This window comes from Anomaloglossus baeobatrachus, chromosome 4, assembly GCF_048569485.1.
Source record: "Anomaloglossus baeobatrachus isolate aAnoBae1 chromosome 4, aAnoBae1.hap1, whole genome shotgun sequence".
Classification (NCBI taxonomy): domain Eukaryota; kingdom Metazoa; phylum Chordata; class Amphibia; order Anura; family Aromobatidae; genus Anomaloglossus; species Anomaloglossus baeobatrachus.
Window position 1 is genome coordinate 366868416 of NC_134356.1, and position 24583 is coordinate 366892998.

At 43.1% G+C, this 24583-nt stretch overlaps 1 protein-coding gene across 2 annotated transcripts in view; it reads left to right on the top strand.

The window, feature by feature from the left end:
• LOC142303615 (chloride anion exchanger-like) overlaps positions 1-24583 on the top strand; it is a 98289-nt gene that overhangs the window by 53562 nt on the left and 20144 nt on the right. For both annotated transcript variants that reach the window (XM_075345142.1, XM_075345143.1), the window contains exons 7-12: positions 6640-6804; positions 10481-10633; positions 14674-14756; positions 15820-15967; positions 19836-19949; positions 22133-22210. In XM_075345142.1, coding sequence (XP_075201257.1) covers positions 6640-6804; positions 10481-10633; positions 14674-14756; positions 15820-15967; positions 19836-19949; positions 22133-22210 — 741 coding nt within the window. The remainder of the gene's footprint in view (positions 1-6639; positions 6805-10480; positions 10634-14673; positions 14757-15819; positions 15968-19835; positions 19950-22132; positions 22211-24583) is intronic.

A 24583-nucleotide genomic window follows, 5' to 3' on the forward strand; every position in this document is an offset into this window, starting at 1 on the left:
TTACCCTAACTAGAATAACAAATTAATAATATCTTTAAAAGATTTAACCCATAACAGAAAATATACTGTAAAGGAAAACATTATTTGGTTATGCAATTGTCGCGGGCGGAGGAGGGGACGCCGCGCTCTCCCTCTGCTCGGGTCCGGCTGCCACGGCTGCTGCGGCCTGCTGCCGCTCGGTGGCTCGAGCGATGGGCTGGATCCCGGGGACTCGAGCGGCGCTCCTCACCCGTGAGTGAAAGGGGATTGGGTGTTTTGGATAGTTTATTGTCCGTGACGCCACCCACGGTTGTGGTGATTAAGTGGACACCACCGCTGCTCTTTTTGGGGAGCCCGGGAGTGATGGTACGGAGCAGCCAGTTGTTGATTTGCCCCTCCGTGGGTAGGGGTTGTGGTGCTCCCGGGGCCCGGTGATGGGATGGGATTGTGGATAGGCGGGTATGGGGCCTGTGGAGGTGCAGGGGCGCAGGGGCAGCGCTGTGCCGCACGGCACGGAGGTACTCACTCAGCCAGTAAACACGACACAGTTCTCGGTAAACAAACGGCTGGATGGACGGGTCCCTCGGACGGTTCACGGTGCTGATGTTCCCTGCAGTTAGCGGTGACGGTCTCTTCCCTGCACCTATGAAAGTCTCTTTGGTAGCGATGGGTCCCCACCGATTACCCACTCCTCGGCTTCAAGCTGGGCTGAAGGAGCCCTGCTTTGCCCGCAGGCGCTGGCCCTGTGAAACTGGTGCCCTGGCGGTGGCGGTGTCTCCCCTTCACGGTCGGACTGTTGCCTTCAATCGGGACTTGGTTGTTAGGAGACAGACGTCCCCTTCACTGACGGATTTGGCAAATTATGGCGACTCCTAGCCTTGCCGGGATCCGAAAAGCCCCTGCCCTGGTGCTGACTGTTCTTCGTATACTGCTCCGGTACCGCCGGGTCACCACCCGTCCGCGGTCCTTCCAGCAACCTCCAAACAGTCCCCCTGCAGACTATCACTGCCGTCTGCTGACCTTGCTGTCACAGTCCGGGGCCCACACCCGGTCCAACTTCAGGCTTTACTACTCTCACTTTTCTGTCACTTCAGCTTTTCTCCTTAGCTCCACTACTACTTCCTTCTACCTCACTCCCCTAGCTTGAACTGCCTGGTTCTCCCGCCTCCAGGGCTGTGAACTCCTCGGTGGGCGGAGCCAACCGCCTGGCCCACCCCCTGGTGTGGACATCAGCCCCTGGAGGAAGGCAACAAGGATTTTGGGTTAGCTTGATGTACCTGCAGGGAATGTGGGGTTCGTGTGGTGTTGTGACCTGTGACCCCTGGCTTGCCCAGGGCGTCACACAATGACCCCTTGTGTAAAAATCATAATTTTAGGACTATAGAAAATCACTTAATACTATGTATAGATATAAGGTGCCATATAAAATATAATACTTCAGGTATAAAGTAAAAAATGGTTAAAGGGAAGGTGCCACAATTTTAGTTTTTGTATTAATAATTGCTGATTATGGAATCAATTATTTTTAATACAAAATTAAACTCACTGTTTATTTAGTTTTTATTTAATTCTAAATTTACTTAAACACTGGGGGCTGCCATCTTGGATTTGCTGTGTGTAACGACAGTTACTCACCTCAAATATGACAGTCCCTGCACTGTGGCTGCTCCCTGCTGTTACCTGGACACGTCCCCTGGGCGTATGCTGTGTGCTTCACTTTCCCCCTGTCACCACTGTGTGCTCAGCGCGGGGTGGTAAACGCAATTGACATTAGCTGCGATCACCGGCTACTGTTTCTGTCACTGTACTCAGCGGTGACAAGAGTAGCTGCCGAGACACCAAGCTCACAGGAAGAGGTGCCGAGAATAGGGTGACTACATGCGATATGGCAGTGATTGTGTGCCGCCCCCACGACAGCCAACGGGCTGCTCGGATCTGGATCCGCAGTGGCTCAAGGGGTGTCCGGACTCAAGGCGAGGTCGCGCGGCCGCTCAAAATGAAAAAGGGGGGTAATATTTACAAGGGGTGTAGAAAATAAAGTTCGTGACGCCACCCACAGGTCGTGGTAATGTGGGATACCACCGCGGCTGCGTTTGGGGGAGCACCCGGGAGCGATGGGATGGCAGCTTGTGATGTTAACCACTCCATGGGCAGGGGGAAGGTGTCTCGGGGCTTGGTGATGGAAGGTTGAGGACCCGTCGGGAGGAGAGGGGCACAATGTACTCACACAGTCCAGAGATTCTAACACAGACAACGGGTAAACCAAAATCCTAAATACCCTGTAGCCGTTGTTGGAGCACGCTGGGTCCGTGCCCATTTGGCATTGCTGGTTGGTCTGAAGCCTTGTCTCTTGGCACTGTGTTTACTCTTTGTGGATCCCTTTTGCCTGAAACTACTCGGGTCCCACTCAGCCGCGTGGCTAGCGGAGTGAGCTTGCTCTCAGGGTTCACGCTTGTGATTTTCTGGACGGTTTTGGGAAGTCCTATCCCCCTCATTGCGCTAGTACCCCGATTTTGGAGCGGGTGGAGAACGACTCGTGAAGACTCCGTCCTCGTCAGGTGAATTACTGGGCTGCGTAAAGCTACTTCCCAGCCTAGGGCCCGCGTACACCGTTGTGCTCTGGCCCCTGCCTGGTTGTAGCACAAGGCCGCCGGACTGCCCTCCGTGGCAGTACCGTGCCCCCTGTCAGTACCCCCTGCGACCGGGGTTCCAGCTCCTTCCAGGCCAGACCAACATCTGGCACCTGGGACGGGTACAGGAGCCCAGCTCCGCAGCGTGACCTTTCACTGTCACTGCTGCACTCAAACTGACTACTGACTGACACCTCTGGACCTCCTTCTACCATCCCTCCATCTGGGCGGCCCTATTCCCCTCACGCTGCCCAATGGGTGTCTGGTGGGTGTGGTGCAGAGTGTTCCTCAGGATTTGTTCTTAGCAACACCAAAGGGACAGGACCCGTAACCAAGGAGGAGAGGGTACCATGCAGAAGGGCAGATTGCACGGCACCCTTGTGATGACCTGATAGGCCAGGGCATCACAATTGCAGCTGACATTAGCTGCGATCACCGACAGCTTCTCCTGTGACTGGAGTAGCTGGCAGCTGGTAGCTGGTGACAGGAGTAGCTGCCGAGACACAAGGCTCACAGGAAGAGGTGTCGGGAGGGGAGGTCCGAAATGGGGTGAGTAATGGGGGGCGGGGAGCAGTAATCGCAGCCTAACATCTATAGTGCAATGCTTGGCTGAAAATCACTGCTCTACACCGCCATGTTGAAAGCAAAGTAGAGAAATCACATGCTGCTGTGCTCTGAACACACTGACACAACTCTGCTATTTCACTGCACACTGATATAGCAGAGCTGTGTACTGTATGCAGCACTATGGGACACAGTATTGTGAAGCACTATATTATAGGGCACTATATTATGGGGCACTGTATATTATGGAGTACTGTATAGCACAGTATTGCGGTGCTTGGTATATTATGGGGGACAGTATTCTGAAGCACGGTATATTATGGGGCACGGTATTGTGGAGCGTGGTATATTATGGGGCACTTTATATTATGGGGCATGGTATTTTGGAGCATGGTATATTATGGGGCACAGTATTGTGGAGCACAGTATATTATGGGGCATGGTATTGCGGAGCACAGTATATTATGTGGCATGGTATTGCAGAGCACGATATATTATGGGGCAACGGTATTGCGGAACACGGTATATTATGGGGCATGGTATTTCAGAACACAGTATATTATGGGGCACGGTATTGTGGAGCACAGTGTATTATGGGGCACGGTATTGCGGAACACAGTATATTATGGGACATTGTATTGCGGAACACGGTATATTATGGGGCATGGTATTGCGGAACAAGGTATATTATGGGGCACGGTATTGCAGAGCACGGTATATTATGGGGCACAGTATTGCGGAGCACTGTATATTATGGGGTATGTTATTGTGGAACATGGTATATTATGGGGTACAATATACAGTGTTGCACATTATACAGTGGATCACTATGCCAGCTGTCCTTGGTGACACTTTAGACATTAGGCTCACTTTGCAGTCCCCAACAAAATTGCTCCACACTGTGATCCTAAATTTCATCCTTTCTTATCCTTTTGGAAACACCCAGATTGGGAGGGGGAGGTGTGACATCACACACATGAGAGCGAATTCTGCCCACTTTTACTGCAGTTGTAATCCAGGCTAGTTTTAAGGGTACTTTACACGCTGCGATATCGGTACTGATATCGTTAGCGAGCGTACCCGCCCCCGCCGGTTGTGCGTCACGGGCAAATCGCTGCCCGTGGCGCACAACATCGCTAACACCCGTCACACGGACTTACCTTACCTGCAACGTCGCTCTGGCCGGCGATCCACCTCCTTTCTAAGGGGGCGGTTCGTGCGGCATCACAGCGACGTCACACGGCAGACGTCCAATAGCAGAGGAGGGGCGGAGATGAGCGGCCGGAACATGCCGCCCGCCTCCTTCCTTCCTCATTGCTGGTGGACGCAGATAAGGAGATGTTCGTCGTTCCTGCAGTGTCACATACAGCGATGTGTGCTGCCACAGGAACGACAAACAACATCGTACCTGCAGCAGCAACGATATTAAGGAAATGAACGACGTGTCAACGAGCAATGATTTTTCACGTTTTTGCGCTCATTGGTGTCACACGCTGCGATGTCGCTAACGACGCTGGATGTGCGTCACTAACGACGTGACCCCGACGATATATCGTTAGCGATGTCGCAGTGTGTAAAGCACCCTTTACACTTGCTTTTCAGCAGCTAGTGTTTCAAAGTGGAACATATACAACTTTTTAAATTGTTTTTTATATTTTGCTCAATTAAAAACAAATAATAATATTTAAACAAGACATTAAAACAATAATAATTTAGATTTTTTCAGTTTTTTTTAAAAATACATTTTTTTGATGACACCTTCCCTTTAAAGGTGTTTTACACTTTCAAGAAATCTTGGTCCCTGCTGCAATTTGTTATTAGAAAGAACCCAGGCTTTATTAACCTTTCCTGGATCCAACACTAAAGGCCACTTTACACACAGCGACATCGCTAGTGATATTTCTGGTGAAAGCACCCGCTCCCGTCGGTTGTGCGTCATGGGCAAATCGCTGCCTGTGGCGCACAACATCGCTAACACTCGTCACACATACTTACCTGCCTAGCGACGTCGCTGTGGCCAGCAAACCGCCTCCTTTCTAAGGGGACGGTTCGTGCGGCATCACAGCGGCGTTACTAAGCGGCCGCCCAATAGAAGCGGAGGGGCGGAGATGAGCGGCCGTAACATCCCGCCCACCTCCTTCCTTCCTCATTGGCGGCGGCCGCAGGTACGATGTTGGTCGTCGTTCCTGCGGTCTCACACATAGCGATGTGTGCTGCCGCAGGAACGTCGAACAACATCGTACTTGCAGCAGCAACGATATTTGAGATTAAAACGATATGGTGAGTATTTTTGATCATTAACAGTCGTTCGTGTGTTTCACACGCAATGATGTCGCTAACGAGGTCGGATGTGCGTCACGAATTCCCTGACCCCAACGACATCTCGTTAGCGATGTCATTGCGTGTAAAGTGGCCTTTTGTCTTCCCCACTGTTCACAGTGTTTGTTATTGGCTGTGGCATTAATGTCGCTTTCCTAGTGCAGCAAATAACCAGTGAGTTCAATGGTCCTGAGTGAGGCATTCGTACTAAGCTAACAGAGTCACTGAGCTCTGAGCTCGCTGATTGACTACTGCGCTGTCAACATGACGTCAGCATTGGAGCCAACACTAGACACCAAGGGAGCAGAAATGGAGACTCACTGGGGAACCTGGGATAGTGAATAAAATGTGGGTTTTTTTTTGTTTTATGACAATCTGTATCTGGAGGCCACAATTTTCTGAAAGGACATAACTGCTTTGCTTTGTCTGAACCTAAAGAACATTAAAGGGCACTTTACACGCTGCGATATCACTATAGATATCGCTAGCGAGCATACCCGCCCTCGTCGGTTGTGCGTCATGGGCAAATCGCTGCCCGTAGCGCACAACATCGCTAACACCCATCACACATACATACATGCCTAGAGACGTCGCTGTGGCCGACGAACCGCCTCCTTTCTAAGGGGGCGGTTCGTTCCGCGTCACAGCGATGTCACTAAGCGGCCACCCAATAGAAGCAGAGGGCAGAGATGAGCGGGACGAACATCCCACCCACCTCCTTCCTTCCTCATTGCGGGCGGCCGCAGGTACGAGGTTGTTCCTTGTTCCTGGGGTGTCACACATAGCGATGTGTGCTGCCGCAGGAACATCGAACAACATCGTACCTGCAGCAGCAACGATATTTGAGATTAGAACGACGTGTCAACGATCAAACGATATGGTGAGTATTTTTGATCGTTAATGGTCATTCCTGTGTTTCACAGGCAACGACGTTGCTAACGAGGCCGGATGTGCGTCACGGATTCCGTGACCCCAACGACATCTCATTAGCGATGTCGTTGCTTGTAAAGCGGCCTGAAGAATGAAAAAAACTATATATATATACTGCAATTTGTCAGATTAATTTGATGAATTAAGGTGTGCTGGCTGGGATGGGAACACATGCATGGTAATAAAAATGCTATAAATTTATTTTTTTATTTTCTAGTTGGCTTTGGGATTTCTTCGAATTGGATTTATTGTTATCTATTTATCAGAACCCTTGATAAATGGCTTCACCACTGCTGCTGCCATTGAAGTAGTGATATCACAACTAAAATACGTTTTTGGCCTTAAAGTCGGTTCATTCAGTGGGCCACTTTCAAATTTTTATGTAAGTACCAGGTAAAACAAGACTGTAACCTTATTCAATATTTTGTGAGAAGCGGGAGAAAATCATAACCTTCAAATTGTATGGGGCGGTATTATAATGCCCTTAAAGGATATCTGTCAGCAGAATTTTCACCCAAAACTGTTTATATGTGCATGTATTTCTTTCAGACAAGTCCAGCAATATGCTTACATGGCCAAGCCACGTCTCCATTACTGAGAAATGAGTGTTTGAATTGATAAGCAAAGTACTATGGTAGATCTGAAGCTTCTGTCACTCCAGCTCTATTTCCAGCCCAGTGCTACCTCCTTCTGCTTGATTAACAGACTCTATACTGTGTGACGTCAGGCAAAGGAACTGTCAGTTAAGCAGGACGAAACAACTCTGAGTGGGAATAGAGCTGGAGTGACAGAGGCTTCAGATCTATAGCCAAATTTGCATATCACTTCATATACTGATTTCTCAATAAGAGAGGTACAGACTGGCTATGTAAGGCCAGGGCCACACGGGGACTACTACGATCCTCGCATGACACTTGGCTCACGCTGGCAGCACAGCGGGAGCCGGGTGTCATGCGTGTGTCATTGCGACTGAGGTCCGATCATGCAATCAGACCACAGCTGCAGGGGGTGGGACGGCACTGAGGAGGGGTGGGCCGGCACTGAAGAGCAGAGGGCCGGCGCTGTGGAGGAGAGGGAGGGATTTATCTCCCTCTCTCCTCCGTTGCCGGCTATTGCCATTCTCGTTCTGCACTCGCATTACGCCGGTGTACTGCGAGTGCAGTGCGATTTTTATCTTGCCCCATAGACTTGAATGGGTGCGAGAGAAACAAGGATCGCATTGCACCCGCAGCATGCTGCAACTGTTTATCGCTCATGGGTGCTGGGACATAGGTTAATATTGGTCCGAGTGGAATGCGATGTTTTATCGCATTCCAATCGCTCCAATTTTCATGCCGTGTGTCTTAGGCCTAAAGGTATTGCTGGACTTTTCTTTGAGAGAGCTACATACACAAATATGTATATACTAGAAGGTGGCCCGATTCTACGCATCGGGTATTCTAGAATTTACGTATTGTGTAGTTCATGTATGATTTTTGTTATATATATATATATATAGATGTTGTTGTGTGTAGTTACCAAGTGTTTGTGTAGGGCGCTGTACATGTTCTGGGTGTTGTCTGGGTTATATATATATATAGTATGGATTCTCTTTAAACCTTTTTGCTTCTTTATTTTACCTCCTTATGATCTTATGATTACATATAGTCATACACATGATTAGTCTCTAATGCCATGTTCAACCAGACAATATATTACAGAGCTATTCCTCATAGTAGGTGTGGTTCTAGGGGTAATTTTTTTTTGTAAGAGTTCATTCACACTTGCGTATAAATATGATTGCCATGCGAGAAAAAAAGGTATTGTCCTCACATTAATATTGTACAGTGCCTACAAGTAGTCTTCAACCCCCTGCAGATTTCGCAGGTTTGATAAGATGCAAATAAGTTAGAGCCTGCAAACTTCAAACAAAAGCAGGATTTATTAACAGATGCATAAATCTTACAAACCAACAAGTTATGTTGCTCAGTTAAATTTTAATAAATTTTCAACATAAAAGTGTGGGTCAATTATTATTCAACCCCTAGGTTTAATATTTTGTGGAATAACCCTTGTTTGCAATTACAGCTAATAATCGTCTTTTATAAGACCTAATCAGGCCGGCACAGGTCTCTGGAGTTATCTTGGCCCACTCCTCCATGCAGATCTTCTCCAAGTTATCTAGGTTCTTTGGGTGTCTCATGTGGACTTTAATCTTGAGCTCCTTCCACAAGTTTTCAATTGGGTTAAGGTCAGGAGACTGACTAGGCCACTGCAACACCTTGCTTTTTTCCCTCTTGAACCAGGCCTTGGTTTTCTTGGCTGTGTGCTTTGGGTCGTTGTCTTGTTGGAAGATGAAATGACGACCCATCTTAAGATCCTTGATGGAGGAGCGGAGGTTCTTGGCCAAAATCTCCAGGTAGGCCGTGCTATCCATCTTCCCATGGATGCGGTCCAGATGGCCAGGCCCCTTGGCTTAGAAACAGCCCCACAGCATGATGCTGCCACCACCATGCTTGACTGTAGGGATGGTATTCTTGGGGTCGTATGCAGTGCCATCCAGTCTCCAAACGTCACGTGTGTGGTTGACACCAAAGATCTCGATCTTGGTCTCATCAGACCAGAGAACCTTGAACCAGTCTGTCTCAGAGTCCTCCAAGTGATCATGAGCAAACTGTAGATGAGCCTTGACATGACGCTTTGAAAGTAAAGGTACCTTATGGGCTCGTCTGGAACGGAGACCATTGCGGTGGAGTACGTTACTTATGGTATTGACTGAAACCAATTTCCCCACTGCCATGAGATCTTCCCGGAGCTCCTTCCTTGTTGTCCTTGGGTTAGCCTTGACTCTTCGGACAAGCCTGGCCTCGGCACGGGTGGAAACTTTCAAAGGCTGTCCAGCCCGTGGAAGGCTAACAGTAGTTCCATAAGCCTTCCACTTCCGGATGATGCTCCCAACAGTGGAGACAGGTAGGCCCAACTCCTTGGAAAGGGTTTTGTACCCCTTGCCAGCCTTGTGACCCTCTACGATCTTGTCTCTGATGGCCTTGGAATGCTCCTTTGTCTTTCCCATGTTGACCAAGTATGAGTGCTGTACACAAGTTTGGGGAGGGTCTTAATTAGTCAGAAAAGGCTGGAAAAAGAGATAATTAATCCAAACATGTGAAGCTCATTGTTTTGTGCCTGAAATACTTCTTAATACTTTAGGGGAACCAAACAGAATTCTGGTGGTTTGAGGGGTTGAATAATAAATGACCCTCTGAATAAACTTTTCACAATTTAAAAAAAAAAAATAAAAAAAGAAATAACATTCTTTTTTGCTGCAGTGCATTTCACACTTCCAGGCTGATCTACAGTCCAAATGTCACAATGCCAAGTTAATTCCGAATGTGTAAACCTGCTAAATCTGCAGGGGGTTGAATACTACTTGTAGGCAATGTATATGAGAAAGCGCTGATCTGCGATTTTTTTTCTCCGCTGTATTCTGCCTGGGGAAAAACTTGCAGCATGCTGCTTATGGCTATGTGGAATGGCCAAGACTCGCCAATGCAAGTCTATGAGTTCGAGAAAAAAATGGATGCCACAAAGACCATTTTTAATGGATACATTACCATTCTGTAGCATAGAACATTGTAAATGGTTCGGTAAATAACTGTTGAATAATAGCTGCTGAGAAACAAAATGGATGTCAGACGGATGCCAGGCGAGAAAATTATCACACACTTGCATGGCACTGGCATGGCATACGAAATGACATATGTATGAGACTCGTCCAACTTTTATAGATGAAAATCACACCGTTTTTTTTATATGAATTCCTTAACACCACATATAATCTGCATATGGCTACTTAGCAGTGAGTCACAAGGACATGTGCTTATATGTTCTTTGTGTTCTTATTCTGTGGTTCAATGTATAAACTCGATTTCAATTTCCTGATCTACATACGTTTTACCCATACTTATTTTTTAACGCTAATGTTCTTCAATCAAGAATTCCACTAAAAGAGTCTTTAGTTTTCTTCCAATTATATTAGAACTTTTTCCTTCTGCCATTTATTCATTTTTTATTTCATTTAGGTACTCGAGGGAATATTTACTCAAATAACTAAAACTAATGTAGCGGACCTTATTATAGCAATTGTCATAATGATTTGTGTGTACATTGTGAAAGAACTCAACGCTCGTTACAAGTCAAAACTGCCTGTGCCGATTCCTATTGAAATCATAATGGTGAGTACTGTAGCCATCTTCAACAGCGTCTGTTACGGAACATGAGGACCTGTCGCCTGGTCAAAAATGGGCAGAATTAATTCCTATTTTGTCCCCCTGTATTAAATTGTATTTCTATTTTTAAGCTGCCATAGATAGTTACATACAGTAGGTTGAAAAAAACACATAAGTGCACTAACTTCAACCTCCTCTGACCAGTTATACAATAATTGCAAGATTATTTATAATCCACAATGCAATTTATGAGAAAAGCATCTTGGCCTTTTTCAAACAATGATATAATATTTGACATTACTACTTGTTAGGGCTCATTCAGACGTTAGTTTTCCCATACGTGTTCTATAAGTGTTTTCACAGAGAGACCTCATACCTATTATAGTCTACGGAGCAGTACTCATGTCCATGTATTTTTGCAGAAGGAGTGATCTGCATAAAATCACAGACATATCCAATCTTTATCCAAGTCTCAGATCAAATATACCAATACAATTCTATTGGTCCATGAAAACGTCAGACATCACTCAGATGCTGTCCATATGCAGTCCGGTTTACATGTTAGCTTAAGAAATGTCCATTCATTAATATGAGAAATATTGATGAAACTCTGACTAAACACTTATGGTAAAAACTGACACTGACCAAATTTTGATTGATAAGAAACACTGATGAAACTTAAGGCCCTGTCACACACACAGTTAAATCTGCGAAAGATCTGTGGTTGCAGTGAAATTGTGGACAATCAGTGCCAGGTTTGTGGCTGTGTACAAATGGAACAATATGTCCATGATTTCACTGCAACCACAGATCTGCCAAAGATTTATCTCTGTGTGTGACAGGGCCTTAAGACTAGTGATGAAACTAAAGACCGCTTTACACGCTACTATATATCTTACGATGTGTCGGCAGGGTCACGTCGTAAGTGACGCACATCCGGCATCGTAAGTTATATTGTAGTGTGTGACAGCTACGTGCGATTGCGATTGAACTTTAAAACGTTCATCGCATGCACATCGTTCAATTGCTAAAAATTGAACGTGAGGTTGTTCAATGTTCCCGAGGCAGCACACATCGCAGTGTGTGACACCCCAGGAATGATGAACAGATCTTACCTGCATCCCGCGGCTTCCACCGGCAATGGAAGAAGGAAGAAGGTGGGCGGGATGTTTATGTCCCGCTCATCTCCGCCCCTACGCTTCTATTGGCCGGCTGCCACGTGACGTCGATGTGACGCCGAACGTCCCGCCCACATCGAGGTCGTATGGAAGGGTAAGTACGTGTGACAGCAAATAATCATTTGTGCAACACGTTCAACAAATTGAACGTGCCGCACATACAATGGGGGCGGTTACGATCGCACACGATATCGTATGCTTAATCGTAACGTGTAAAGCAGGCTTTTGACTAGTTTGTGTACAAGAAAAATACACTGATGTCTGAATAAGCCGCGAGAAATACTTAAACATTGAATATATGAAGTGTAAACTGCGTTAATGCCATAAAGAATGTACTTTATAAAATTGTCCACCAACTATGACAAGGCTGACCCTCCTTTGATTCCTTAAGGCCCTTCAAATTTAAAGGCCAGGTAGAAGGAAAATGTGGTAGTCGTCACTACCTAAAAATGTATGCTGCAAAAACTGACCTGCACCACCTTATTTCCTTGTCAGAGCTGAATTATGTTGGTTGATGCACAGCAGTCTGGTAGTGTTGTATAAGATAATATAAGTTATAATTAGGGAGGCAGTCCAAACTACACAGACTACTGTTCAACAACCTTACAATTTTATTTTTAACTCTGACTACCAGATGACACTACGGTGCACACAGAAGCTTATTAATCATTTTATGAACTAGTTTAAGGTTTAGATTTATTTTCAATGAAAATACATTTTAAAGAGTTTATTCCTCTAAATTCATTAATCACCTATTCATAGGCTTGATGATAAATGCTCACTGACAAGCAAAAGTGTAACAATGGTTTGAACTTTTGACTTTCAGGCTCCATATCTCACCATCCTCTACAACTTCAAACTTGAAACTACCTCTATTTTATGGCCAATCATCTTGACTATCTCATATATACATTTGACTTGCAACTTTTTATCATATAATTAGTTATGCAGATTCTTGTCATGTTACTGCATTGAAGGTAGTCTCAGAAGCCGTAGTGGATGGTGAGATATGGACCCTAAAAGTGAAAAGTTCAAAACATTGTTATCATTTTGCTCATCAGTGTATGATCACTGGATTGTCATACCTCTGGAACATCTAGTGAGTCTGTGAACAGGGTCCCAAAATATCCTGTTTGAATGGAGCAGTAGATCAGATGCATGATAGCTATTAGACTGGTCCTATAGAAGTAAATGGAGCAGTGCGCATGCATGTATACTCCTGCTTAATTTACACAGGGGACATTGGGAACCCATTCTTGGTAGCAATGGTGCCTAGCATTTGAACCCAAGTGTTCACATTTTTATGACCTATTTTGGTCATAGCTGATAAGTATATTAAGTGGGACAACAACTTTAAAGGTAATCTGTCAAATGCATCAACTCTCCTAAGCTGTCTACATGGACATGTAGGTCATAGGAAGCTGAATAAAATGATACCTTGATATCTGCGATCTGATGTCTTATTCCAGAGAAACATTTTTCTTAATAAGTAAATGGGCTATGGGCTGGGCATCAATGAACTCCCTACCTTCAGAGCTTATTTTACATAAAAAGGGAAATACCAATATGAGACATGCAATGACTAACCGTTTATTATCCTGGTCCACATGTCCCACATTGGTAATGCTCCTTTAATTTAAAATAAGCTCTGTCAGCAGATTCTCAGGAGAGATCTCAGGGAGATCAGTGGCCGGCCCATAGATCTTAACAGCTCATTTACATATAAGAAAATCATGGATTTCTCTGGAATGAAGTATCAGATATAAAGGTACAGTGGTACCTCGCTTAACGAGTAACCCACTTAACGAGAATTTCGCTTAACAAGCAAAGCTTTCTGTAAATTTGTAACCCGCTTTACGAGAAAGCTTTGCTGTACGAGCGAAATCCTCACCTCACACACCTCCGGTTCCGTCCACCCACCGCGCTCTGACCCGCACTTGCAGACCACACAAACACACACTTGTACGCACAAACACACACAAACATACACGCACGCACGCACATACAGTATTATGCTCACCTTACCTTCCGTTTCACCGCCGGGCTCATGGTTCTTGTAGTTCCCGGGTACATCGCGGCGAACTACAAGTACCGTGAGGCCGGTGGTGGAACGGAAGGTAAGGTGAGCATATAATATCTGTACCTTCCGTTTCATCGCCAGGCTCCTGGGTCCTGTAGTGCGCTGCGCCGCTCCGCTCCACTCCAGGCATTGGCATCCATAACAACGAAGCAGGAACTTCCTGGTTCCTGTCACCGCTTGTCAAAGGCAGCGCGCTGGCCAATCAGAGGCAAGCGGCTCTGCCTTTGACGTCAGCGCTCTGGCAGGAAGTTCCGCCCTCGTCATTATGGTTACCTGATACACGTCCCGCACCGGAGAACAGCAAGTCCCAGGAGACCGGCGATGGAACGGAAGGTAAGGTGAGCATATAATATGTGCGTGTGCATGTGTGCTTGTGTGTTTGTGTGTGTTTGTGTGAGCTTGTGTGTGTTTGTACATGTTTCTGTGCGTTTGTGCATGTGTGGAATGATAGAATAGGGGACTAAGATGGGACATTTAACACATTGTGGAACAAATTGTCAGCATTGCAATGATTTCCTATGGGAAATCTTGCTCTGCTGAACGAGTAACTTGATTAACAAGCACAGTCCCAGAACGGATTGGTCTCGTTAAGCAAGGTACCACTGTATTATTTCATTATTTTTTTTTACCTACATGCTCATTTAGATGATTTAGGAGGGTTGATCATACTGAAACATTCCCATTAGATAAACGGCATCAAACTTTAAGTGTCCTAATCATGATGCATTTAACAGAGTGTGTTTGGCACCATGTCTCATATGAAATGTCCTTGTTCTTTTTCTTTGCAGACAATAATCGCTGCAGGGGTGTCCTATGCATTTAACTTCAAAGTTAAATATAAAGTAAATATTGTGGGACCCATACAAAAAGGGTAAATATTTCACATGTTAAAGCAAATGTGACCCTAATACAGGAATTCATTAACATTATGTCCACTATTCCTAAACTCTAATAACTTACTAATATACATGTGATTTCTAAGTTCAGTGCTTTAGGTAAGATTACATCTTGCTAACAATAGGACCGCTGAAGTTAAAGGGGTTGTCCAGGTATATAAAAAAAATAACTAAAGAAAATGTGATTATGAATGAATTCCAAAATACTTTTAATTAGCAAATTTCTCCAGTTTTGTCTATGGAGGTAATCATTATAGAATTAAAATTTTTGCCATCTGATTATAGGGATAAATATAGCAACAAAAAGAGGAATAAATATCCTCCAAAAATTAAGTATTATTTACAGCAAAGAAGGGCGGCAGTTGTACATCGCCCAGGCCAAAAACTACTCCTCCAGCAGGATGCAGCTAAGCCCCCACTAAGTGGAGGCATCACAGGTGCAGGAGGAGCAAATCACACACACACTTCCATGGAATGGAGGGGGCGATTGCAGCGTTTTTACCCGCGTTTTTTGCTGCGTTTTTAGTGCAGAAATTTCTTGAGAAAATGGTTGTAACCTTTCTGCAGACTTTCCTCAGCAAAACCTATGGAAAAAAAATAGCTGTGCGCACACTGCGTTTTTTTCTCAAGAAATTTTTTTCTGCAGTATTTCTTGAGAAAAAGAATGTGCATGTCATTTCTATTCTGCAGGGACCTGCATTTTTTGCCATAGATAATGGTAAAATAACGCAGGGACCAACCTGCGGGAAAAAAACCGCGGTAAAAACGTGTATTTTCTTTATTTTCAAATTTTTATTCCTGAAAATTATAGTTCAATGCAGAAATCTGTGCAAGAGGGCACCAAAAAGACCCTTTAGTAGAGGAAATTTATATTTCCCCCAACTATATTCCCTTTACCTTAAGCAAATTGTATAAGTCAAAACACTATAAGCTCCTATAATAATAAGGTGCAAGTTTTATATACGTCCAATAATTCTGTGTTTTTATTATTTCTGTAATATGTTCCATTTCTAATGTATACTAATATTTCTTACCCAGATATCAGCCTCCTGTTGCACCAAGTATAGATGTGTTTCAGGCATGCATTGCCAATTCATTCTCTATTGCAATTGTTGGATTCGCTGTGGCCTTTTCAGTTGCTAAGGTCTATGCCATTAAGCATAATTACACTATTAATGGGAACCAGGTAAGAAACATTTGCCTTGCACTGAAGCAACTTTCGTGTTTACCTTAATAGGAATCCAAACAAAGGTATTCAGGTTTTTTCAAGGGTGAGAGTAGAGAAAGCCACTGCCAGGCACCACTGGAAATTACATTTGTAATGGCGCTCTCAATAAAAAATAAAGTGTGCATTATTTAATTATTTTAATTATTTAATATGCTTGTTTATACAGTATAATGCCAACATATGCTGCAGTGCTTTATAGACTTTGTCATCACTCACTGTAAATATTAGGGGCTCACAATCTAAATTCCCTATGAGTATATCTTTGGATATCTTTGGCTTTGGGTAAAGGCACCTTTACACACTGCAACATCACTAGCGATATCGCTGTAACGTCACCGGTTTTGTGACGTAATAGCGACCTCCCCAGCGACATTGCAGTGTGTGACACGCATCAGCGACCTGGCCCCCGCTGTGAGGTCGCTGATCGCTACAAGTCATTCAGGACCATTCTTTGGTCCTTTGTTTCCCACTGTGCAGCATATATCGGTGTGTTTGACACCGTTACAACGACATCGTTAGCGACCCAGCCCATAGGCATGCTAGCGCTCCCTTTCCAGCGAGGTCGTTTTGCAGGTCCGTATCGCTGCTGCGTCATTGGCCAGATCTGCCTGTTTGACAGCTCACCAGCGACTGTTAGAGACTTTCCAGCGATCCCGGGCAGGTCGAGATCGCTGGTGGGATCGCTAGAACGTCTCAGTGTGTAAAGGGGCCACACAAAACAGAGATCCCAGAAGAAACCTATGCAAATACTGGGAGATCAAACTGCTTGCAGATGCTGCCCTTGGGCATGTTGTTATAGACGCAGTGAGGGAGGCTAGTAAACATTTTCTGTCTCCTTTTTCAGAATCACTCTGGATCTTATGTTTTAGTTTATTTTCATCTCCACTCCCACTAGCATATAAATAATCGCTCCGATACTCATCCTGAAAGATAGGATGTGTCATACGTATGTCTTGTGTATGTCATTCCGTATGTCATGCGAGTATGCAATTTTTTCTCGCCTAGCATCCGTATGACATGTGGCTTTTAACATCAACTTTTACATACTATAGTAAGTCTATGTAATTTTAAGCTAGCTGTCATAAGTACACTTCAACTGTGACAGACAGAATTCCCTGCAAAAATACAGAAAATCGCATTGTATGATTTTTAAATAATTATTTTGCATTTTATTGCATAAAATAAGTATTTGATACAACAGAACATAATATTTAGCACAGAAAGCTTTGTTTGTAAATAGAGGTCAGACGTTTCCTGTAGTTCTTGACCAAGTTTACACACACTGCAGCAGGGATTTTTGCCCCCCCTCCATACAGATCTTCTCCAGATCTTGCAAGTTTTGGGACTGTCGCTGGGCAACATTGAGTTTTAGATCCCTCCAAAGGTTTTCTATTGGGTTCAGGTCTAAGGACTGGCTAGCCCACTCCAGGACCTTAAAATGCTTCTTATGGAGCCACTCATTAGTTGCCCTGGCTGTGTGTTTTGGTTCTTTGTCATGCTGGAAGACCTAGCCACGACCCATCTTCAGTGCTCTTACTGAGGGAAGGAGGTTGTTGGCCAAAATCTCGTTATACATGACCCCATCCATCCTCCCTTCAATATGGTGCAATTGTCCTGTCTCCTTTGCAGAAAGGCACCCCAAATGTATAATGTTTCCACCCCCATGCTTCACGGTTGGGACAGTGTTCATGGAGATGTTCCTTTTCCTCCACATATAGCAAGTGGAATTGATGCCAAAAAGTTCTATTTTGGTCTCATCTAACCACATGCCTCCTAAAGCTCATCCAGATGGTTAATGGCGAACTTCAAATGGGCCTATACATGTGTTGGCTTGAGCAAAGGGACCTTGCATGTCTTGAAGGATTTAAATCCATGAGGGTGTAGTGTGTTACTAACATTAATCTTTGAGACTGCAGTCCAAGCTCTCTTCAGGTCATTGACCAGGTCATCCCATGTAGTTCTGGGCTGATTCCTGACCTTTCTTAGAATCATTCTTACCCCACAAGGTGAGATTTTGCATGGAGCCACAGGCAAGTTAAGATTGACAGTCATCTTGTGTTTCTTCCATTTTTTAATGATTGTGTCAACAGTTGTTGCCTTCTCACCAAGCTTCTTGCCTATTGTCCTGTAGCCCATCCCAGCTTTTGCAGGTCTACAATTTTGTCCCTGGCATGCTTAGACAGCTCTTTGATCTTGGCCATAGTGGAGAGATTGGAGTGTGATTGAGTGTGTGGTTGACCCGCCACAGGGCCGTGGGGTACTCGGTTCCGGGTGTTGGTTAATAGGATTATGTCACGGGGGCCTGTGCCCGGTTCCATGGCCCTGGTGGTCGCTGAAAGTCAATAAATAATAAAAATAAAAAAAAATAAAATAAAAAAAAAAATAATAAAGATAAAAAATAACTAAATAAATAAAAGTATTTCGTGACACCACCTACGGTTCCAGTATGGTTACTGGGGCTGCAGGTCAGACCTCTGGGGTGATGGTTAGGCATCCAGTTGTTTACACTTCCCGTAGGTGAAGCGGGGTCCCCAGAGCAGTTTTAGTAGTACACAGATATGGCAGCCGTTTTTCCTCACAGCCTTTTCAACTGTCACTTTAGTGCAGCAGCCTATGGCTCCTCAGATGAAGAAATAAAGTGCGCCACACCAATTCATTAACTCTGACCAGGTTTTACTTGCAGGTGTTAAAAAGGGGTTCAGTTTCTGATGTTACAGTTTTTGGGTAATCTGGGAACAGTTCAGGATCTCTGCACCAGGTCAGTTGTGTGGGCTCCCTGCTGCGCTATGTTTCTCCTTGGTACTAGGCTGCCTGTAGCTATACCTTGTCCCTCTCTCACTGTCTTCACCTGTATGGCAGGCGGCGGGAGCTTCTCTAAGGGGCACTGCTGTACTCACTGCGGACCCTAAGCTCTGTGTAGCGGCTTTGCCTTCAACTGCTGCTGCGGCCAGGAGATCTGCAGTCTCCCTGGCCCCCGGTCTTTATTGCTGGGCAGATTAGATCCCTCACAATCTCGGACGCCGGTGTCCGATAATCAGCGCTGTTCCTTGGGGATGAACCGGTCAGGCTCCACCTCCCCGGTCCCTCCTCTTTTGCCTCACTCTTGATCCCTCAGGCGGTCACACAGTTACTTGTGCGGGCTAAGCACTGCCCTCTCCATTTTGATGTCTTCCCTCACTCTCTGCTCGCACAGTCTCCCTTTCTCCAACTGTCTCTCTGACTCCGCCTCCAAACCTGGCCTTAAAGGGGACCCCAACTGAACTCGACTTGTAGAGCTCCCCCTCCAGGCTTGGAGTGGAAATGTTGTATGTGGGATTACCTGATGTGGAGATCCTTCCCTGCCCAGGTACAGGTATATTTGTGGCAACTGAACCCTGGGGTGCCACATGGACAAGTGTCTTTTATACAGGTAATGGGTTCAAACAGGTGCAATTAATACAGGTAATGAGTGCAGAGGAGGGCTTCTTAAAGAAAAACAGGTCTGTGACAGCCAAAATTTTTCCTGATTGGTAGGTGATCAAACACTTTTTCATGAAATAAAATGCAAATTAATTATTTAAAAATCATAAATATGATATTCTTGATTTTTTTTTGGGATTCTGTCTGTCACAGTTGAAGTGTACCGATGATAAAAATTACAGACCTCTCCATTCTTTGTAGGTGGGAGAACTCCCCACTGTATACCTCTGTGAGTAGAGTATTATACTTCCATATTTCTCTCCATTGCTTTACATAGCTATCCACCCAAATAGGCATTGTACTTGGTAGATGAAGTGTTGTTAGAAAAGAAGTTTTCAAAACTATTTATTTATTGTTTTTGCATTAGGAGTTAATAGCATTTGGACTGAGTAATGTCTTGTGTGGATCCTTTAAAGGATTTGCTGCAAGTACATCTTTATCAAGATCATCTGTTCAAGAAAGCACCGGTGGCAAGACTCAGGTAGTAACAAATGTCAAGATATTACAATTCTGAAATTCTTATGTACACAGTATGTATCCTTTTCGCAGTACAAAATTGTCAGTTTGCGGGAACAGTCGCAGAAGATCGTCTAGTTGTCTTAAAGATGGTCACCAGCTTGCCAAAATTGTTTGAAAAATGACAGTTAAAATATTAATTTGTCTAATATATATTCATTAAAAATTTCAATTGAATCCATTACTTCAACCCTTTTGTCTTTGTGTCAGAAGTTCTGTATTCCTTCGCCATCTGGATACAGACGCAAAATCCTCTCCTTTTTTGTGTGGCCATATTATTAGTTTTACCCCTTCAGCACAGGACAATTTTTTTCTTTTTGCGTTTTTGAGTTTATTCTCTCCTTCTTCCAAGAGCCTTAACTTTTTTATTTTTGTCTTGACATAGCTATATGACAGCTTGTTTAATGCAGGATGAGTTGTAGTTTTGAATGGCACCATATATTTTAACATTCAGTCTGCTAGAATGAGGGCAAAAAATTCTAGGTGTGCTGAAATCGTGACAAAAATGCAATTTCCATAGGATTTTATTTTTACGGCGTTCATTCTATGGTAACAATTACTCTGAAAAATGATTCTTCGGATCAGAATTATTATGATGATACCAAACGTGCCTAGATTTTTTTTCTTTATTTAATAGGTAAAAAGAGTTTTTGAAGTATATACCGTATAAAATGTTTCAATGTTGCCATTTTTCAAAACCAGTTATATTTTTATTTTTCTCTCAATTAAGCTGTTTAATGTATTTTTGTACAACAAGCTTACAGTTTAATATCAACTTGAGGTGCTTACAACATTTTGATAAGCTCATTTTGCTATTTGAGGGAGGACTGGTGTCCAAAAAAATTATAATTCCGGGGGGTTTTTTATTTGTTTTTTTTTTTTTATCATTTTGGCTTTTATTGTATAGGTTACTTAATTTTATATTTTATAGACCAGACTTTTGCCGTGGATCCAAATATTTTTATTTATTTAATGTATTTATTCTTAGCTGGGGAAATAGTGGATAATTATAATTTTTATATGTAAAAAAAATATAGATGGCAGCAACAGGGGTCTTCAGCAGGCCTCATACTGCTATCATGACCATTTGGTACGCTACAATCGCTTCATGGGGGACCAATAGACCCCACCTTTCACTTAAAGTGGAAACATTATAATTTTTATCTAATAAATTAATAGTGTACATGAAAATAAGCAACATGGTAATATATCTTATTAGACACATTAGCTTCTTTCTCTGCCAGAATTGATCAGTTATTATCAAAATTCCCAATTCCGAGGTAAAATCTGTATTCAGTGAAGACTTTCCATTACTGATATGGCAGTTGTTACTGATGATTCTATGTAGATAGAAGAGGGGGAGAGGCGGAGCTCTGCCTCTATCTCCTCTATCTCCTAGAATCTCAATTGTAAAAACTGCCATCTCATATCTCAGTAATGGGAAAGTCTTCAATTAATACCTCAGAATTGAGAGTTTTGATAATGACTGGTCAATTCTGACAGAGAAATAAACACATTTGCCTGATAAAATATATTACAAAGTTGCTTATTTTCATGTGTACTATTGATTTATATAATAAAAATTAAAATAATGCTTACACTTTAAATAGATTAACTGCAGCATTTAAATGGTCAATAGCAGTGATTAGAACTCTGCTCCGGACATTGCTGTTAGACACAGATGGCGGCCATGTAACATAGCTAGTATCTATAATGTGTGGAAAGGGCTCATCTCCTGATCTGCCTATATATGTAATGACCAATAATGTAAATGATTTAGCATTAAGATGTTAAGTGACTAAAGCGTTAGAATAATGATGAGACATAAGCAGAGGGAGTCAGGGACCTCCATGCTGATGATAATAACTCCTTTGATTACCTTGTATCATCTAATGTGATGATGTCTTGGCACAGAATGGAATGGAAGCAGTTCACTCCATGTCAAGTCCTTTTAGCTTCTAGTACATGTAGGGAAGTGGTAAAAATTATAGAATCAAATGAAACTTTTAAGCTTGACAACCCCTATAACTAGTTGCATTAAAGTCTTGCTACTATAGCATAGTTTTACATGTTTACTCTGTCAAATGAACCTCTTTGTAGGCTGTATATTTTTCTATTTTTTTATGTATTCTAATCTTAATTCTTTAGGTTGCTGGAATAATATCTGGCTTGGTTGTTTTGATTGTGACGTTGGCTATTGGATACCTCCTGGAACCACTGCCAAAGGTACTTTGTTGTGTAGTACTATAACATGAAATGCAATGATAATGCACACTCATTACATCTTTATTCCTGTAACAGGCTGCTATGTAACCTTCATAAAAAACAATGTCACAATATCATACATAATAATCTGACACTTTCAATTTTCTATACTGTTCCCTGGTGTCTAAAGAAGAGGTCTGACACTGTAATAATCTATGAAGGTTCTCTGTCAATTGACTCTAATTGATTTCAGATTTCATAAACACATAAAAACTACACAAGCAATGCAAGAAGACCTTGTGCATTTCCAATATGGCCTCCTTCCAAAGAAAACCAGAAGCAAAATAAAAATATAGGACATTCCCCGTATCATATACAGGCTTATGTATCAAGTATCAAGAAACAAAACCTTTTTAATTTTGAAATCTGACAACAGACAATATATGCATATAACGTGGTGTGAAAGTGATTGCCCCGTTCCTGAGTTCGTATTCTTTTGCATGTTTGTCACACTTAAATATTTCAGATCACCAAACAAATTTAAATATTGACAAAGATAACACAAGTAAACAAAATGCAGTTTATAAATGAATGTTTTTATTATTACGGGAAAACAAAATCCAAAAGTACAGTGCCCTGTATGAAAAAGTGATTGCCCCCCTTAAAACATAAATTAATTGTGGTTTATCACATATTTGGGAAGCTGTATGCAATTTCTCTAGCCACACCCAAGCCTGATTACTGCCATAACTGTTCTCAATCAAGAAAACACTTAAATAGGACCTGCCTGACAAAGTGAAGTAGACCAAAAACTCCTCCAAAGCTAGACATCATTCCGAGATCCAAAGAAATTGAGGAACAAATGAGAAACAAAGTAAGACTTTGTTACATATAGTGTAATCATCAGTTAGAATGTATCCTGCAGTGATTCGTTGGGAAAAAAGTTCTACAAACACAACTTTTTTATCTGTTGTTACATAACTGATGTCTGCCTGTACATTTTTTTTTAACATTGGAGTCTATGGAGAATGGATCCGTTAACAGATTGCTGTTTAGCCATCCGTTTTTATTGCATTTGTAATGGATCAGTTTTCTTCTTACAGGATCTGTTTCAAATGGAACATAAAAAGCAATCTGTCAACGGATCCATTCTCCATAGACTCCCATGTTAATAAAATGGATCCGGCAGAAATCATTTTGTCACCAGATCTCTGCAGGATCCGTTCTAACAGATGATTACTGGATATGTGAACTTAGTCTGTTTGAGATCTATTAGTCTGTTAAAGGTTATAAAAACATTTCTAATGCTTTGGGACACCAGCGAACCACAGTGAGAGCCATTATCCATAAATGGCGAAAACATGTAACAGTGATGAACCTTCCCAGGAGTGGCCGGCAACCAAAATTACTCAGAGAGCGCAGCTATGACTTATCAAAGAGGTCACAAAAGGCTCCACAACAACATCCAAAGAATTGCAAGCCTCACCTGCCTCAGTTAAGGTATGTGTTCATGACTCCACCATAAGAAAGAGACTTGGCAAAAATGGCCTGAATGACAGAGTTCCAAGACGAAAACCACTGCTGAGCAAAATGAACATAGAGGCTTGTGTCAGTTTTTCCAGAAAACATATTGATGATCACCAAGACTTTTGGGAGAATACTCTGCTGACTGATGAGACAAAAGGTGAAGTTTTTGGAAGGTGTATGTCCCATCACATGTGGTGTAGAAGTAACACAACATTTCAGAAAAGGAACATTATACCAACAGTACAATATGGTGGTGGTAGTGTGATAGCCTGGGATTGTTTTGCTGCCTCAGGACCTGGAAGAGTTGCTGTGGTAAATGGAACCATAAATTCTGCTGTATACCATAAAATCCTGAAGTAGACTGTCCGGCCATCTATTCGTCACCTCAAGCTTAAGCACAGTTGGGTTATGCAGCAGGACAATGATCTAAAACACACCAGCAAGTCCACTTGAATGGCTTAAGAAAACACAATTAAGACTTTGGAGTGGTCTCGTCAAAGTCCTGCACTTAATTTGATTGAGATGTTGTGCCATGCTCTTAAAACGGTGGTTCATGCTGGGAAACCTTCCAATGTGGCTAAATTACAATAATTACGCAAAAATGAATGGGACAAAATTCCTCAAGAAAGTTGTAAAAGACTCATTGCCAGTTATTGCACACGCTTGATTACAGTTGTTGCTGCTAGGGGTGTCCCAACCAGTTATTAGGTATAAGGGCAATCACTTTTCCACACAGGGCCCTGTAGGTTTGGTTTCCTTTTTCCCTTAATAATAAAGACCTTCATTTATAAACTGCAATTTGTGTTTACTTGTGTTATCTTTGTGTAATATTTAAATCTGTTTGGTGATCTGAAACATTTAAGTGTG